The sequence below is a fragment of the Paroedura picta genome, chromosome 18 (genome assembly GCF_049243985.1).
Source record: "Paroedura picta isolate Pp20150507F chromosome 18, Ppicta_v3.0, whole genome shotgun sequence".
In the NCBI taxonomy this organism is placed as follows: domain Eukaryota; kingdom Metazoa; phylum Chordata; class Lepidosauria; order Squamata; family Gekkonidae; genus Paroedura; species Paroedura picta.
In genome coordinates this window covers 5,349,368-5,363,900 of record NC_135386.1, presented here as the reverse complement: position 1 = coordinate 5,363,900, position 14,533 = coordinate 5,349,368, and the positions used below count along the sequence as shown (strand labels likewise).

General features: G+C 52.1%; 2 protein-coding genes across 2 annotated transcripts; one reads left to right on the top strand and one right to left on the bottom strand.

Moving 5' to 3' along the window:
• The first annotated feature begins 625 nt into the window (after window positions 1-625).
• Window positions 626-8,315, top strand: PPIB (peptidylprolyl isomerase B). The gene is made up of 5 exons (XM_077318279.1): window positions 626-831; window positions 3,207-3,320; window positions 4,217-4,310; window positions 7,568-7,752; window positions 7,914-8,315. Exons 1-5 carry the CDS (start codon window positions 664-666, stop codon window positions 8,034-8,036), a joined length of 684 nt encoding a protein of 227 aa, XP_077174394.1. The 5' UTR covers window positions 626-663; the 3' UTR covers window positions 8,037-8,315.
• A 664-nt stretch (window positions 8,316-8,979) lies between these two features.
• Window positions 8,980-13,239, bottom strand: SNX22 (sorting nexin 22). The gene is made up of 6 exons (XM_077318280.1): window positions 12,887-13,239; window positions 11,285-11,368; window positions 10,900-11,004; window positions 10,725-10,810; window positions 10,242-10,315; window positions 8,980-9,761 (listed from the first exon to the last, which is right to left on the bottom strand). Exons 1-6 carry the CDS (start codon window positions 13,001-13,003, stop codon window positions 9,631-9,633), a joined length of 597 nt encoding a protein of 198 aa, XP_077174395.1. The 5' UTR covers window positions 13,004-13,239; the 3' UTR covers window positions 8,980-9,630.
• Between the last annotated feature and the right edge of the window lie 1,294 nt (window positions 13,240-14,533).

Here is a 14,533-nt window from a genome sequence, read left to right as displayed (position 1 = left end):
GATTCCTTCGGATGGTATCTCCATGCCCTACATGGTAGCCGGCAAGCCGAGGTGCTCTTTAGAAGAAGAGCATCAAGAAAATCTAACAGCCAGAAGTATAAGCAGTATGTATATAAAGATTTGTACGCTTCCCTTCCCCAAAGGCTCAGGGCAGCTCACATTCTATTAAATACATAATATCAAATGCATACATATAAATACATAAATACATTTAAAATATTGTACAATCAGTTGCGACAAATGATACAGCCCAGTTGCTTCCGCCGCCCCCTTATAATTCCAGCTACTTTCAGAAAACATCTTGTCCAGAGGTCACATGCCACCTACAGGCCACAATTGGTACTTCAACCCCACAACGCGACCCCGGCCGCGCACTGCCTGCCGGGTAACGGAGTCCTCCAAGACACCTGGCCCAATCCCCGCGCCGCCGCCCTCCGTGCCCGCTCCTCATTGGCTGCCGGGGCTGGCCAATCCGAGCCGGGAAACGTGGCAAATCCTTTGTCACAGACCTCCCGCCCGTCCTCCCCCGGCCGTCTCCTTAGATGGGACGCGCCAATGCGAGCTGCTGTGCGGCTTCGCTCCGCCCGCTTCGGGACGTGCCATTGCTGACGGGGCGCGGGGGGTGGGCGGGACGGGGGTCTTGCGGGAAAGAAAAGGGGGTGGATGCTGGCGGCGCGGCGGGCACTGGGGCTGGGCTGCCGCTGCGAGCGCAAGAAGATGAAGCTGCTGGCGGCCGCGGCTTTGCTGGGGCTGGGCGGGTCCCTCCTGATGCTCTTTTTCCCGGCCGCGCACGGCGAGGAGCGCAAGAAGGGCCCCAAGGTCACGGACAAGGTAGGCGGCAGGGAGCCTCGCGCCCGGGCGGCCCGACTTGCCCGCGTGGTGTAGTGGGGAGCGCGTCCAACTGCGGAGCTGGAGGCCCCGGGTTCGAATACCGCCCCCAGCCTCTTAAAATAGAAAGTATTTTTAAAAACTCTAATATGCCTTTTGTTCTTGTAAATCGTTTGTTGTAAAATTGCTTCCCCTCCCCCCATAGTGGTCCAAAATTGTCTAAACGTAAATGGCGGATTCCTCCAGCCTGGCCTACCTCGCAGGGTCGTTGTGGAGATGAAAGAAAATGGCCCTCTGGGCGGATCTTTGGGGGAGATGAGCTTAAAACCTCGTCCTCGTGGCAGCTGCTTTACACCAGTCTTCGCAAGGCAACTCCGCCGGGTTTCCTGTTAGAAGGGAGGCCTTAAATGTCAAGTCCCAACTGATTCATGCATGGCTTTCCAGGCAAGTGGTCAGAAGTCGCTTGCCGTTGCCTGCCTCTGCCTAGCGATCCAGGACAGCCCTGGTGGGCTGCTATCCAAACACTAACCTGGTATCTGGATTTGTGTGCTGGCACACAAAAGCCTATGCCCAGCATTGGACTTGGTGATCTTAAAGGTGCTGTTGCTCTCCAACTTTGGCCTGCCGCTTCAGATCCACTGGGCTACCTGCCTGCCTGCATCTGAAGAAATAGGCATGCACACAGGAAAGCATCTAGCCAGAATTAGACTTGGTTGCCAACAGTCTCATACTTAGTTCTGCTGCTCCAGACCAACACGGCTGCCCACCTGCATGTATCTGACAAAGTGAGCCTGCACATGAAAATTTATCCCTGGGATTCAACTTGGTGGGTCTTGAAGGTGCCCCTGGACTGCAGCTTGGTCCAGGGTGCTTCAGACCAACACAGCAACCCACTTGAATCAGGACCAATGCCGTTTAACTTCCGAGATCTGACGCAATTGAAATCATTGGGTTTCATCTGGAGTAGCAGCAGAGACATTCTGTCGTTTTGGGCAGTTTGATGGCCCCTTTAAAAGCTTGTCAGATTTTCTGTGGTAGAAACCTTTGTGTGCAAGTAGGGTGGTGGAAATCAGTAGGCTTCCTTACAAAAACTTGCACCCCCTTTCTGCCAAGGAGCTCAATGTGGTTTTGCATGGTTCTCCCCTCTTCACAACAGCCCTGTGAGGTGGGTTAGGGTGAGAAATAGAAACTGACCAGCTTGCTTAATGGCTGTGTGGATTTTTACCTCATGCCTGCCTAGTCCCAGTAAAAAGCTGAGTTTTCAGCATAAAGTGTTTGAAGAGGCAATCCTGCCTGGGACACCATGTATAAATATAGTAATGTGAAGCTTCCTTTTACCAGTTCTTCTACCGTGGCACATAGAGAAATCTGACAGTGCGTGGAGGTCATTGAGGAATTTGGCTTTAACTAAAAATGACTGAAGTTGAGCCTGCAAACTTTTGAAACTTTGAAAATTAGATCCGTGTTAGCTATAGGCCATAGACCAGGGGTAGTCAAACTGCGTCCCTCCAGATGTCCATGGACTACAATTCCCAGGAGCTCCCTGCCAGCAAATGCTGGCAGGGGGCTCCTGGAAATTGTAGTCCATGGACATCTGGAGGGACGCAGTTTGACTACCCCTACCATAGACAATGAAACTGCCTTATACTGAATCAGCTAATTGGGCAGTCTAGCCTACTTTGACTGGCAGGAGTCCTTCCCACAACCTTCTTTTGGAGATTTGTCCCAGAACATAGTCATGGGAGTTTCCTGGGGGGAAAAAATTAGAATTGGAATTATTTTCCTGATGTTCTAAGTACAACATGATCAGCAAGTTTATTTTGGTTTATATTTAGTAGACTAATTTAAAAAGCACCCTGGGTTAATGTTATGTGCCAGTAAAACACAAAACTTGAACTGAAATACTACAGGGGGGGATTAAATGTGGTTTAAAAGTCATTCCAACAAATCCAGAGCTTCATGTGGAATATATTTTGGGGGGAATTTCTTGGCATTTGAAGGCAGGAGAGCATGTCCTTTACTTACGTTGTTCAAATTTATGAAAAAAATGAAGGCACTGAATACTGTTGACATACTAATTTTTAGTACAGCCAAAGAACAGTGCATTTTATTTATTATATATTTATATACCACTCTCCCTTTCAGTCTCCCTATAGGCTCTCCACTGTTTTGTTTAAATGGAATTTAACTCATATTCACGGAGGACACTGTTTACACCCATCTAAAACTATTCCCTTTGATGGACTTAGAAGGGTGTTACTATTTAGGATTGCACTGTCAGATAACCCAGGTTGAAATGAGTTAGTCATAGAAAAGGGAATGGACTCTGCTAGGCCAAACACATGCACCATGTGCTGCATCCTCTGTTTTGCTTCCAGGTGTACTTCGATCTGCGGATCGGGGACGAAAATGTGGGGCGAGTCGTCTTTGGCCTCTTTGGAAAGACTGTTCCCAAGACTGTCAAGAATTTTGTTGATCTGGCCACCGGGGAGGTGAGTTGGATGCCGGATCAGAGCCCTGAGCCATTTCTGGTTGTTTCTGGACATGGGGAAATCGGCCCTCAGTAGTGGCTGAGACAGACCCTTGAGTTAGCAGAGGCTGAGGATGTGCATTCAGAATGCTGTGAAAATTGGCTTCAGTCTAGTGCATGGAGGTGTGCCTGCAGATGAGGTTGCCGTCCTACTGTGTGAAAAGGAATGTCCCTTCTCTTCACTTTGCATCTCATTGCTGCTTTTAAAATGGCAAGAGTATAAAGAGCTGCACCAGTCACAGGGGATAAGGCCAGTGCCGATGGTGCAGAATCTTTGACTTTTTTTGAAGAACGCCTGCAAGACAGATTCCCTTGATGGCAAAACCTGTTGGCAAGAACACGTAGGGCATTTTTGGTAATTTAAGTGAGTAATAAAATATGTTTATCTGATTTTGCACCATCGGCCTTGGCCTCATTATTTATCTATGGCCGTGTAACCCTGCGGGAAGCCTTATTAAGCTCTTTGGGTCATAGCAGGGGTAGTCAACCTGTGGTCCTCCAGATGTTCATGGACTACAATTCCCATGAGCCCCTGCCAGCAAATGAAAGTGATTTGTCAGGCTCGGCTCGTGGTGATTCCGTGAGAGAGTTCATTGCGCCCAATACCTCGTAGCATCTCAGCTAAGGCGCTGGGCTCCATACCGGTTGACAGGAGGAAATTGGAAGCAACCCGAATGTTGCAAGCAAAGTATCTCAAGCTTCTCTCCTCAGCCAAGCATAAGTTCACCCTTTTGCCTTGATCCCCTGTCCTTTTGGTGCTTTCAAGCTTTTCATTTGGAAGCGGTTACAGAAAACTTTACCTGGGGGTAGTTTAATGCCATCCCGGCAATTCCGTTCCCTCTTTTCTCTTTCTTTCAGAAAGGGTTTGGATACAAGGGCAGCAAGTTTCACCGGGTGATCAAGGACTTCATGATCCAGGGAGGAGACTTTACCCGTGGGGACGGGACAGGAGGTGAGGCGTTGGCCCACGTGTGGCCTGAGGTGGTTGCTGTTTGGTCTTGTCCCTGCTATTGAAAGCTGGGCAAAAGGCAGCCTGTACGGGAATGTTATTTTGCTCCAACAGAGAACTTAACTATGTGATACATTGGAAGTTCTGTGTTCAGAGCTCCCAGTATTAAAAAACTCACTAGGCATATACGAGAAATGACACAACAGTACAAAATGAGCGAGGGGCTTTTAAGCATTGACCTCTTCCCATTTTTCCAGCCAAAAATGGCTTTCTGTCTAGCATTGTATGGTGCATATAATGTTATTCAATTATTTCTTTATGGCCAGGAGTGGCCAGACTGTGGCTCTCCAGATGTCCATGGACTACAATTATCATGAGCCCCTGCAAGCATGTGCTAGTAAGGGCTCATAGCAATTGTAGTCCACAGACATCTGTCTTTGTCTGTGTTTTTAACTTTGAGTTGTGTCCCCATTTCCCTCCAACTCCTCCCTACACCGCTGGCTGGAATTACTATCAACTCTCAGTAATCATTGTTGGTGCTAAGTGTGGTCTTATCTGTGGTTTTAAAACTTACAGATTTTATTTTCTCTCTTATGTAAGTTTTATTGGTTTGTTTGTTTTAACTTTATTAATTTGTTGTTCAGTAGAGACAGCAATATCCGAGAGGGGCAGTATATATATATATATTGCTTAATGCATAAGTAATTTAAAATGTTAATATAATTTAAGCATTTACATTTTGCGGTCTTAACTCTTTTGGGTCTTAATTCTAACCGACCACACAGAACAGTTGTGGTCAGGATAACATGGAGAGGAGAAGGCCGTAAGCTGCTTTAGGACGCCGTTGGGGAGAAAGGCAGGGTGCAAATGAAGTCAATTACATAAATAAAATAGCTTTGATCAGGAAAACAGCAATGCGGAGGCTCAGAATCCCATTTACCTTGTGCTGGTCCTTGCTTCTGATCAGGCGTTCAGAGGAATGCTGGGAGCTACGTACACAAAACTCTCAGTGTATCATGGAGATGTCAATGAGAGCATCTCTGGATTGGGTCCAAAGAGGTGACACAGGAGACTTAAGAGGCTTTGTTTTCAAAAACATCATTTTCTAGCATGCATCCGCTTCAGCCAGTAGCAGGAAATGCAAATCTCCCAGTGTAGCTACCCCTGTTGTGATTTCGGAGAGAATCTCTGGGTCCATTTCTCTCTTCTTTAGTCTTAGATTACGGTCGCTACTCCATAGAGATGAGGGGCGTAACATTTCTTCCAAAACAGATTTCTGGGGGACAAGCTCCATCCTATTATTTTGCCTCTGGCCTTCCAAAATTCAAAGTGCTTGCATTTGCTTCCTTGCTTTCCTTCTGTGCGGGGTGCATCGTAAATACCAGGCTCTGGGGCTTTTGTTTCGTTTGTATCCTGCCTTGAATGAAGCAACAGAGAGGCGCCATTTAAATATCTCAAGTCTAGGAGTAATCTGGTGGTTATGGGAAAAGGCTGAGGAAGATGTTCTGAGGCAGCTAGTGTCCCGGGCTCAAGCCTTTATAATATTTAGGAAGATGCTGTTGAAAAATCCCTTCAGGGTCTGTAATAGCCTGGAACCTTTCCAAAATGGCTTCTTCCCTCACAACAGACCCTCTTTATTCTTGAAGGCGATCGTACAATGGGCAGCATGAGGTGTTGGTAGCATGCAAGCCACATATCCCCCTCAGATCTCTTCCTCAGATGCTGATATAATAATATTAGATGAATTTGGAAGGTAAACTTAGTCCCGCTCTCATTAAAGATCTGACCGGAGAGGCAAGACACAGGTGAAGGCAAAGTGACATGGTTTTATTCAGCAGAAGAAAATTAAATTTTCAGCACAGTAAAAGTGCCAGGTGTAGAAATTGTCAGGTAAAATGACCCTCAAGTGTGACCACCTTTTACCCAAGGGGTTGTATACTTTGTAACCAATAAATGAACACCGAGGAAAGATTCTTGCTTCCTTTCCCTCGAACTTTTACCTCATACTAGGAGGTTTACTGGACCGGGATTACTAAAGCACAGATTCCCGCAGAGGTGTAGGCTTCCCTATTCACACCAGTCTCCAGTTCTCAGAAAGTGCCCAAATCCTGTTCTCCTGGCTCATTTATCACCTAAAAATCAGCTTGTCTTCCTAAACCTACCCAAATCCTATTGAACAGCCCATAAAAACCCTGGCTGAACCGGCACTGCTGATCCCTGGCTGAGGGAATAGACTTTTCCCCTCCATTTTTAAATGGAAGCTGTCCTGTCCCCTCCCACTTAGCAGAGTTCCGTGAGCTCTGATTGGCTGACCATCGCGAGGATTGGAGCAGAGCCCTGGAAGGGAGGCGGGACTTTTGGGGATGATTGGCGCCCCTCAGAGACAGACTGAAGCAGCAGAACAAAATTATTAATTAAAATTCTATACTGCCCCTCCCACAAATGAACTTGGGGTGGTTCACAGCAGTAAAAACATACACACGACACAGTGCTAGAATAAAATGCATATTAAAATTGTTCAAAGCCTGATTCCCCCCAACACTTACTTAGTTCCCTACATCAGTGGTCCCCAACCTTTCCGAGGCTGGGGACCGGCAGGGCATCGGGCCGCGCCCCCGCGGACCGCGCCCCCGCGGGCCACGCCCGCGGATCGGGCCGCGCCCGCGGGCCGCGCCCGTGCGGGCCACGCCCGCGGATCGGGCCGCGCCCGCGGGCCGCGCCCACGGATCGGGCCGCGCCCACGCCGCGCCCACGGATCGGGCCGAGCGGGCGTGGCCCGCACAGGCGCGGCCCGGCCCTGATTCCCTCTCCCCGCCTCCCGCAGTAAGAAGCTTCCCGGGCCGCAAGCCTGCGGCCTGGGAAGTTTTTTACTGCGGGGGCGGGGCGGGGAGAGGGAGCCGCGGCCCGGTGCCATGGCCTTTGCGGCCCGGCACCGGGCCGCGGCCCGCAGGTTGGGGACCACTGCCCTACATAGATTGGAGACGGAGAGGAGTTGGTTTTTATACCCCACTTTTCACTACCCCTGCTCTAGATAACATAGATAAAGCGAATAGTATTTGGATGGGAGGCTCCCAAGGAAGGCCGGCGTTGCTCTGCAGAGTCAGGCAACAACAAACCCCTTCTGAACATCCCTTAAAAGCCCCACGGGGTTGCTGGGGCCTGGACAACCTTTTCTACCTCCACAAGGCCGGGCCGCTTCGCCCAACTAGTCAACAGGACACGCCAGTGCTAAAAAATCTCTCTTCTCCCCTGGCTGGCAGGCAAAAGCATCTACGGGGACCGTTTCCCTGACGAGAATTTTAAGCTCAAACACTACGGGCCGGGTTGGGTGAGCATGGCCAACGCCGGCAAGGACACGAATGGCTCTCAGTTCTTCATCACCACTGTCAAGACCCCGTGGCTGGATGGGAAACACGTCGTCTTCGGCAAAGTCCTGGAAGGGATGGTAAGTGGCATTTGGTGTCGCCGGGGCTGTAGAAGGCGGCAAAGGTGGCCGGTGGTTGGGGGGGGGGGGTCCCAGTTAGGCCGGGAGCCCTTCCCCTGGTGGAAGGATGTGTTGAGCAGCAAGCCCTTCTCACCAAAACCCCTGTTGCTGTCTCTTGCTAGGACGTTGTGCAAAAAGTGGAGAACACCAAAACAGACGGCAGGGACAAGCCCCTGAAAGACGTCATCATTGTCGATTCGGGGATCATAGAGGTGGAGAAGCCGTTCGCCATCGCCAAAGAGTGACTCAGGACCGTCGGAGGTCCAGAGTCTTATCTACCAAGGGCTCGGGGGGGCCTGCATTTGGCTGGAGGCCTCCCCTCGTCATCCTCCGGCGGGTGAGCTGCTGCCGTATACTTGCCCAGGCCCCGCTCTGCTGGCCGGGGGCTCCAGTCCCATCACAGTGATTCATGCCATCGGCTATTGTGGAGATTGAGGCCCTGATAAGCTTTGGGTGGGGGGGTCTCTCTTTTGAAGGGGGGGGGAAGCACATGGACCAATAAACGTGACCATTGTGTTTTTGTAGCGCTGTTTGGTTTGGCTTTCTTGACGAGTGATGCGTGGCTGTCCTCTCCTCTGTGTTCACAAGGCCGCTTATGAAAACACAAAGCTCCCTTGAGCTGAATGAGACAGTTGGCCCATCCAAGTCGGAATTGCCTGCTCAGGCTGGCAGCAGCTGTCCCAGGTCTCTTTCGCATCACCTGTGTCCTTTTAGCCGGAGGTGCCAGGGACTGAACCTGGGACCTCCTGCATGTCGAGCAGAGGCTCTACCCGTTAATTGCAGCCTGTTCCCGCCAGGCAAAGCCAGTCTTGTGGCAACTTTAAAACCATGATCCATAAATTATAATTTAAGCGTTTGCAAACCAGATGGGTGGACTCTCCCACTGGACAGAGTGAATGCTGGCAGGGGCTCATGGGAATTGTAGTCCACGGATATCTGGAGGGCCGCAGTTTGATTATCTCTGTTTTTAGTAGTGGGTTGGCTCATGCAGATTTCCTAACCCCCACAGCGTTGCTTTGTTGATTAGAGGTCGTGCCGGGACAACGCCATCCTGTGGCAAGGCTGCTTAACAGCCCTGTCGCTGTGAGAGTGCTTTCTTCCCGGCCAGCAGGCCAGGGGAGAGACTTTTCTCACCCCCTCCTCTGCTGTCATTCAGGTAGAAACCAGCCCCCGTCCCCCGGTGTTACACTCAAGGTCCATGCTGCAGTGGTTTATTCCTTTAATGTGCTATTTGGCTACAGCGATTCACGTAACAAAGAGCTTTAAAGTATCTGGCACAGATATATTACCTACACATGCCTTCCCCTAGAACAGCCAGTACCTTTCTGGCAGGCCCTGGTCCTTCTGTGATACTGTTAAAAACGTCTTAAAAACCAGCCCCATGCCACTCTTAACCTGCTTTAGTGGTTTCGAGGAGTGTACAACACAGAAAGTGCACGGTGCACATAAAGAGTGTTAGCTGTGCCCAGGCAGGCCGTGTGCCGCATTGAGCCAGGAGTCAGCGTGGCTGGTGGCACAGCACCTCTCCTAGTGTGCAATACAGTGGGCCAGGATTTTGCCAAAGGTACCCACAGTAGCAGTCAGCTCTGAAACCCAGGGTGTCCTCAAATCAAAGGGCTCTGAGCCCCCTTCCCTCTGAAAGCAGTGAGGTCCGATTTCTATTGTCGTCTCTGCACTGCACACGAAGCAGTTTGGACAGAGCGCAAGAACCACCCACGCACACCTGCCTGCTTTGAAGACAAGGTGTAGGTGCCCAGGGGACATCTCCCCTCTCAGGGCATACACTCGGTGTCCAGTTCATCTCTTTCCCAGAACAGTGCCAAAGGAGCAAAAGGGACGTCAAGGGGATGGTGGAGCTCTGGGGGGCTCCAGGCTGGTTCTGGATAAGAACTTTGCATCCAGGCTGAAACCCGTCTCAGGGGAATAGAGGCCCTGCAGCACCCCGCTGAGAATCACATCAGGAAGCAAATCTGGGGAGAAAAGAGGTACAGATGAGCTCGTGCTGCAGCAGTCTACTGAGAGCCGGCGTGGTGGAGCAGTGAAGAGCAGCGGACTAATTGGGAGAATTGGGTTTGATTCCCCACTTCTCCACATGCAGCCAACTGGGTCAGTCACAGTTCTCTTTGTTCTCACAGAGCAGTTCTCTTAGAGCTCTCAGCCCCAACTACCTGTGGTGGGAGAGGAAGGGAAAGGGACTTGTAAGCCACTTTTAACCGGCCCAAAGTCACCCAGCTGGCTGCATGTGGAGGAAAAATGGGAAACTGGACCTGGTTCTCCAGGTAAGGGTCTGACCCTCTTTAGCCACTACACGCTGGCACTCTCCTGAAAGATGAAAGGCTGCTTGCACCCCCTTCCCCGCCCGGCAGTGTGGCATTTCCGGGGGTGCTTCTGGACTCTGGATCTCCCCTCTCCAACCACTTTCCAGACTTTTGGGATCCCCGTGGCCTTACCTTTCGAAGAGGGGAACATATACGGGTCCCTGTGGTAGCTGATGACGGGCCGATGGGAGAGCAGGCAACTGGGGCTGCAAGGAAACACGGTAGATTTTGGGTCTGGACAAGCAGGCGTAGCAAAAGGACACGCTAGCTTCTGCCAGACTCAAGGAAGAAAACCGCCCCACCCTGCTGAAATAATTTAACGGGACACCACAACCCGCCAACTTTAACACAGGACTATCAACATTCTATTTAAGTGCGGAATTGGGGTATCGGATGCAGAATTGGCCAGACCAACATGCCTTAAAAACTTCCGAATGTCCACATCTACCTCCACCCTGATCCGGAGGGCTCGGGCCAGCCTGATCTCATCAGATCTTGGGAACCCAACCCAGTTATCCAGATGAGAGGCTGCCTCTATTAACCATGACCCCATGCTGGCACTTGTCGCTGTCCCGTTCCCTTCCATGGGAAATTCCCTCCCTGCGGAGTGCTCACCCGGCCTTGGAGTCCGGCGGGAAGTGCCACAGTCTCAGGAAGTCCAGCAGTTCTCTGGGCAGCTCTCTGTTGTACAAGAGGACCCCCTGCAAGAAAGAGAGCAGCCAGGCCTGGGAAGCCGGGGAGGTTCTTACCTGCTTGTGAGGGTCCCTGCAGGGTCAGACCTGTCACTTACCTGCAGATAGGCCTCCAGGCCCTGGCGCCTCTGCTCCATCACCTTGGCCATCCAGTTTGGCACCCGCTTGGGCGGGAATTCAGGGACGTGGCATCTCTTCTTGATCTGGGTGGGGGGACAAGGAAACCCTCTCAGAGAAGGCCACGGTTGCTCCAAAAAGAGCTGTCTTTGCCAGGCCTCAGATTTGGAGCTACTACTGCCCTGACAGTCGGTTGCATGGAGCACAGTGGTCAACCCCCACCCCCCCAAAAAAAAACCTGGCAGAGACCCCTCAATCCCAGACCTATGGGGCAGCGTTCCTCTCAAAGCTAGATGGCCAAGTTGCATTTGATACTCAAGTGCCAGTCCTCCTCTCCAAGCCCTAAGCGCAGTCACAGATCCTCACCCGCTTATGAAGGGCGTGGAATTCGCTGTAGCGCTTCTCCAGGGTGTGCTTCCGCCCGTTGCAGATGACATCCACCTTGAACACCTGCAACGCCAAGGCACGGGCAGGTCAGACCGCTCCTCCCCAGCCTCCAAAGAAAGGTCTCCCACCCAGGGCTGCCAATCACCTTAGTGCCTCTGAATGTGGAGGTTCCCCTCAGCCAGCAGGGCTAGGAGCCATTTGACAGCCTCAATCCTCTAAAGCAGGGGCAGCAAACGCTGGCAGGGGCTCGTGGGAATTGTAGTCCATGAACATCTGGAGGACCACAGGTTGACTACCCCTGCTCTATAGGCTCTTTCTTCCTGTTTTCCTCTTGCTTGCTTTCCCACAATGCATCACCGTTGCTGGGCCTCTGACCTGAAGCGAGCAGCACTTGACAAAGGCCTCTTTGAAAACAGACCTTGGCTGGGCTCCTCAAAGCCGGGCGTGGGGAAGAATGCTAAATAAACTCCACTTGGCTCAAAGAGGAGCCCTTTCTTTTGGGACCACGTAGCGTGCGTCGCTGGAGCGTGGGCCGCAAAAAAAATGGCTCATCCGTCACGGTAACGCATTAGCCACTTTGGACCCTCAGCTTGCTCTGCCACAGAAACATATATGCCCCGTGTGGTCAAAAAACCACACAGAACCCTCAGAGATGTAGAACGTGGTACAGTCCTCGCACAAGCAGACCATCTCGCTATTGATTCAGGACTTCTCCCATGTCAATAGCTGCCCTGCAACTAGAAAGCTAGTTCAGAGGGCAAAGGCAAAATTCTAACCTCTCTTCTTCCATGCTTTCCTGCGCGTAATAAGGAAGAACCCATCTCCTGCCCAGTCCTATTTTGGTCAAGGCTGGACACAAATAACAAGCAAGAAAATCCAAGCAGTGGTGCCTATTTGATGTCAATCTACTGCCGAGCAAAAAACAAACCAAGTTTATTATGTGTGTTTATTGCACTTCCTCCAGCTGCAGAGAAAGCATTTTTATTTGACAGCATAAGGACGTGGCTGTTCGGGCACTGAAATATCGCCCTTTGGTCCAGCCGTGCCCAATTCGGATTTCCGACACTTCAGCTATTACCCAGGTGGCCAGTTCTGCCATAAGGACTTGGGAGGCGCCATCCTTGCCCTCTGAACCTGTACCACCCGCTAAGTAGACGACATTCCCATGGCGCCTGTCGTGGGGAGCGGGAGGGCAGGCGCATAGCAGCCGCTTCGAGACTCCTTCGGGCAGTGAAAAGCGGGGTGCAAAGAAAAAAAATTCTTCTTCTCCGCCTAGCCCACCTCACAAGGTCGTTGTGAATGCCAAACCGCAAGGGAAGCGGCCCCAATGAAAAGATGCCCTACATTTCAACGCCTCCCTTTCCTCATGCAGAGAAGGGTAGCCCCGGGGCGCGCGCGCGGTCCAGAGGGCGCGCGCCGCCCGAAGCAGCGCGCGGAGGGTGTCGTGTGGAAGCGTCCCAGCTGAGCGCGCGCCAGGCGGCTTCCGCGCTCGCGCCTGGCCCCGGCGGAGAGAACCCTCGTCCCGCGCCTCCCCAGGCCGCCTTTGCAGGCAAGCAGGGCGGGAGCGCCCTCGCCCCTCACCGTGTGCGCCTTGTCCGGGCTCCCGGCCACGTCGGCGGCGCGCAGCCCCACGGCGGGGATGGCCACCGCCAGCTTCATCGGCCCCACGACGCCCAGCCCAGCCCAGCCCGGGCTCATTTATCGCCGGCCCCGGCCGGCCGCCCCGCCCCACTCCGCTCTGACGCGCCGCCCGGCCGCCCAGCCTCGGGGATTTTCTTGAGGGCTGCGACGTGCCTCTGGGCGTGCGCAGAGTTCCCCGCGCCCCTGACTGGCGTGCACTTTTCAGGCCGGGCCAAGAGCTCTGCGGCCCCATCAGAAGATCTGCAATGAGGCGGCGTTATGGCCCGCGCAACTGTTTAAATGTTCTGGTTTCAATGTTTCGATGACTAGCATAAGGTGGACATTTTAATCTGGTTTTTTTTTTTATGTTTATTTTGGTTTAACCGTGATGCACACAGCCCGCCGCTGTCTGGGCGGGCAGCGTGTGAATAAATGACACTGTGATGATTCTGAGCATGGGGTGATATTTCGGTGGTTATTGCTGCCGCTGCAGCCACATCACGCCAGCCTTCCTGGGGATTTCTCCAGAACCTAAACTGGTCAGTAGCCAAACACAGGAGGGAAGAAATCCTCTCCTTTTGGTTGTTGCCCAGCTGCCTTTCCGAGGTTACTGCTAGAACATCCATGGGGAGGGAAAGGGGCATGGTGCAACTCCATGCGATCTTGGAAGCAAAGCAGGGGGAGCAGACCACCAAGGAAGGCTCTGCAGGGGCAGCAGGAGAACACCAAGGAAGGCTCTGCAGAGGAAGCCATGGCCAGCCACCTTGGCCTTGAATGCAATTTGAAATGGTGGTTCACCCCCCCCAACTCCTGCTGAGAGATTACCCTTTTCCCCAGAATACAAGCACATACTCCCCCCCCCTCCAGAAATACCAAAGCAACTCACTCTGAAACAAGAAGCCATTCAGGACCTGGGGAAGAGAGGAAGCTGCAAAAGGGATCTGGCCTTTTCGCATTAAGGGAGGAGGGAAGATCGACCATAGCCACCCACACGATTATGAAGAGAGCAGGCCTGCGTCAGACCTCACCTGCAGCAGCAAGTGTGGCATGGTGGTGAAAAACTGGGGGTTTGAATCCCCATCGCTGGATGACCTGGACCCAGTCACTCTCCGTCTAACCCACCTCACAGGGATGTTGTGAGACTAAAATAGAGGAGATGGGAGCCACTTTGGATCCCACGTTGGGGATAAAGGTGAGGTACAAGTGAAAGAGTCCAGCCCTGGAGCTTACTCCCCTCCACCAATGCAGCGCTCTAACCCAGAGCAAAACCACACACAAAAGAACAAGGATGCATCAAGCTGTACGCTGAAAGTGGACAACAATCACCCTCTTCCTAGCTTGATCCTAATTCTACGGAAAGTAGTCCCCGTAAAGTCAGCTGCAAGAGAGAGGAGGATTTGCACAAAGAAAGGCATAGAGCAATGCGGCCAGGAAGGCCCTCCCTCCGGACATTCTGGGCCCTGGCCTATCTGTCTTTCTAACTCTCACTGGAGTCTGAGGCTAAGAGACATCGCAGACTCCTTCTCTCCCAACAAACAGAGACCAGATTTTGGGGGGTATAAGCTTCCCAGAGTCAACACTGATGAATCTGATGAAGGCAGCTTTGAT

What these genes read in the sequence shown, in the direction of transcription:
- SNX22 (XM_077318280.1), bottom strand. Translation starts at nt 13,003, where the DNA reads ATGAGCCCGGGCTGGGCTGGGCTGGGCGTCGTGGGGCCGATGAAGCTG. An exon ending in GCCCGGACAAGGCGCACACG is followed by an intron (nt 11,369 to 12,886) that starts GTGAGGGGCGAG and finishes TTGGCGTTGCAG; the next exon opens with GTGTTCAAGGTGGATGTCAT. An exon ending in CCGCCGGACTCCAAGGCCGG is followed by an intron (nt 10,316 to 10,724) that starts GTGAGCACTCCG and finishes GTTTCCTTGCAG; the next exon opens with CCCCAGTTGCCTGCTCTCCC.
- PPIB (XM_077318279.1), top strand. Translation starts at nt 664, where the DNA reads ATGCTGGCGGCGCGGCGGGCACTGGGGCTGGGCTGCCGCTGCGAGCGC. An exon ending in CCGTGGGGACGGGACAGGAG is followed by an intron (nt 4,311 to 7,567) that starts GTGAGGCGTTGG and finishes CCTGGCTGGCAG; the next exon opens with GCAAAAGCATCTACGGGGAC. An exon ending in GCAAAGTCCTGGAAGGGATG is followed by an intron (nt 7,753 to 7,913) that starts GTAAGTGGCATT and finishes GTCTCTTGCTAG; the next exon opens with GACGTTGTGCAAAAAGTGGA.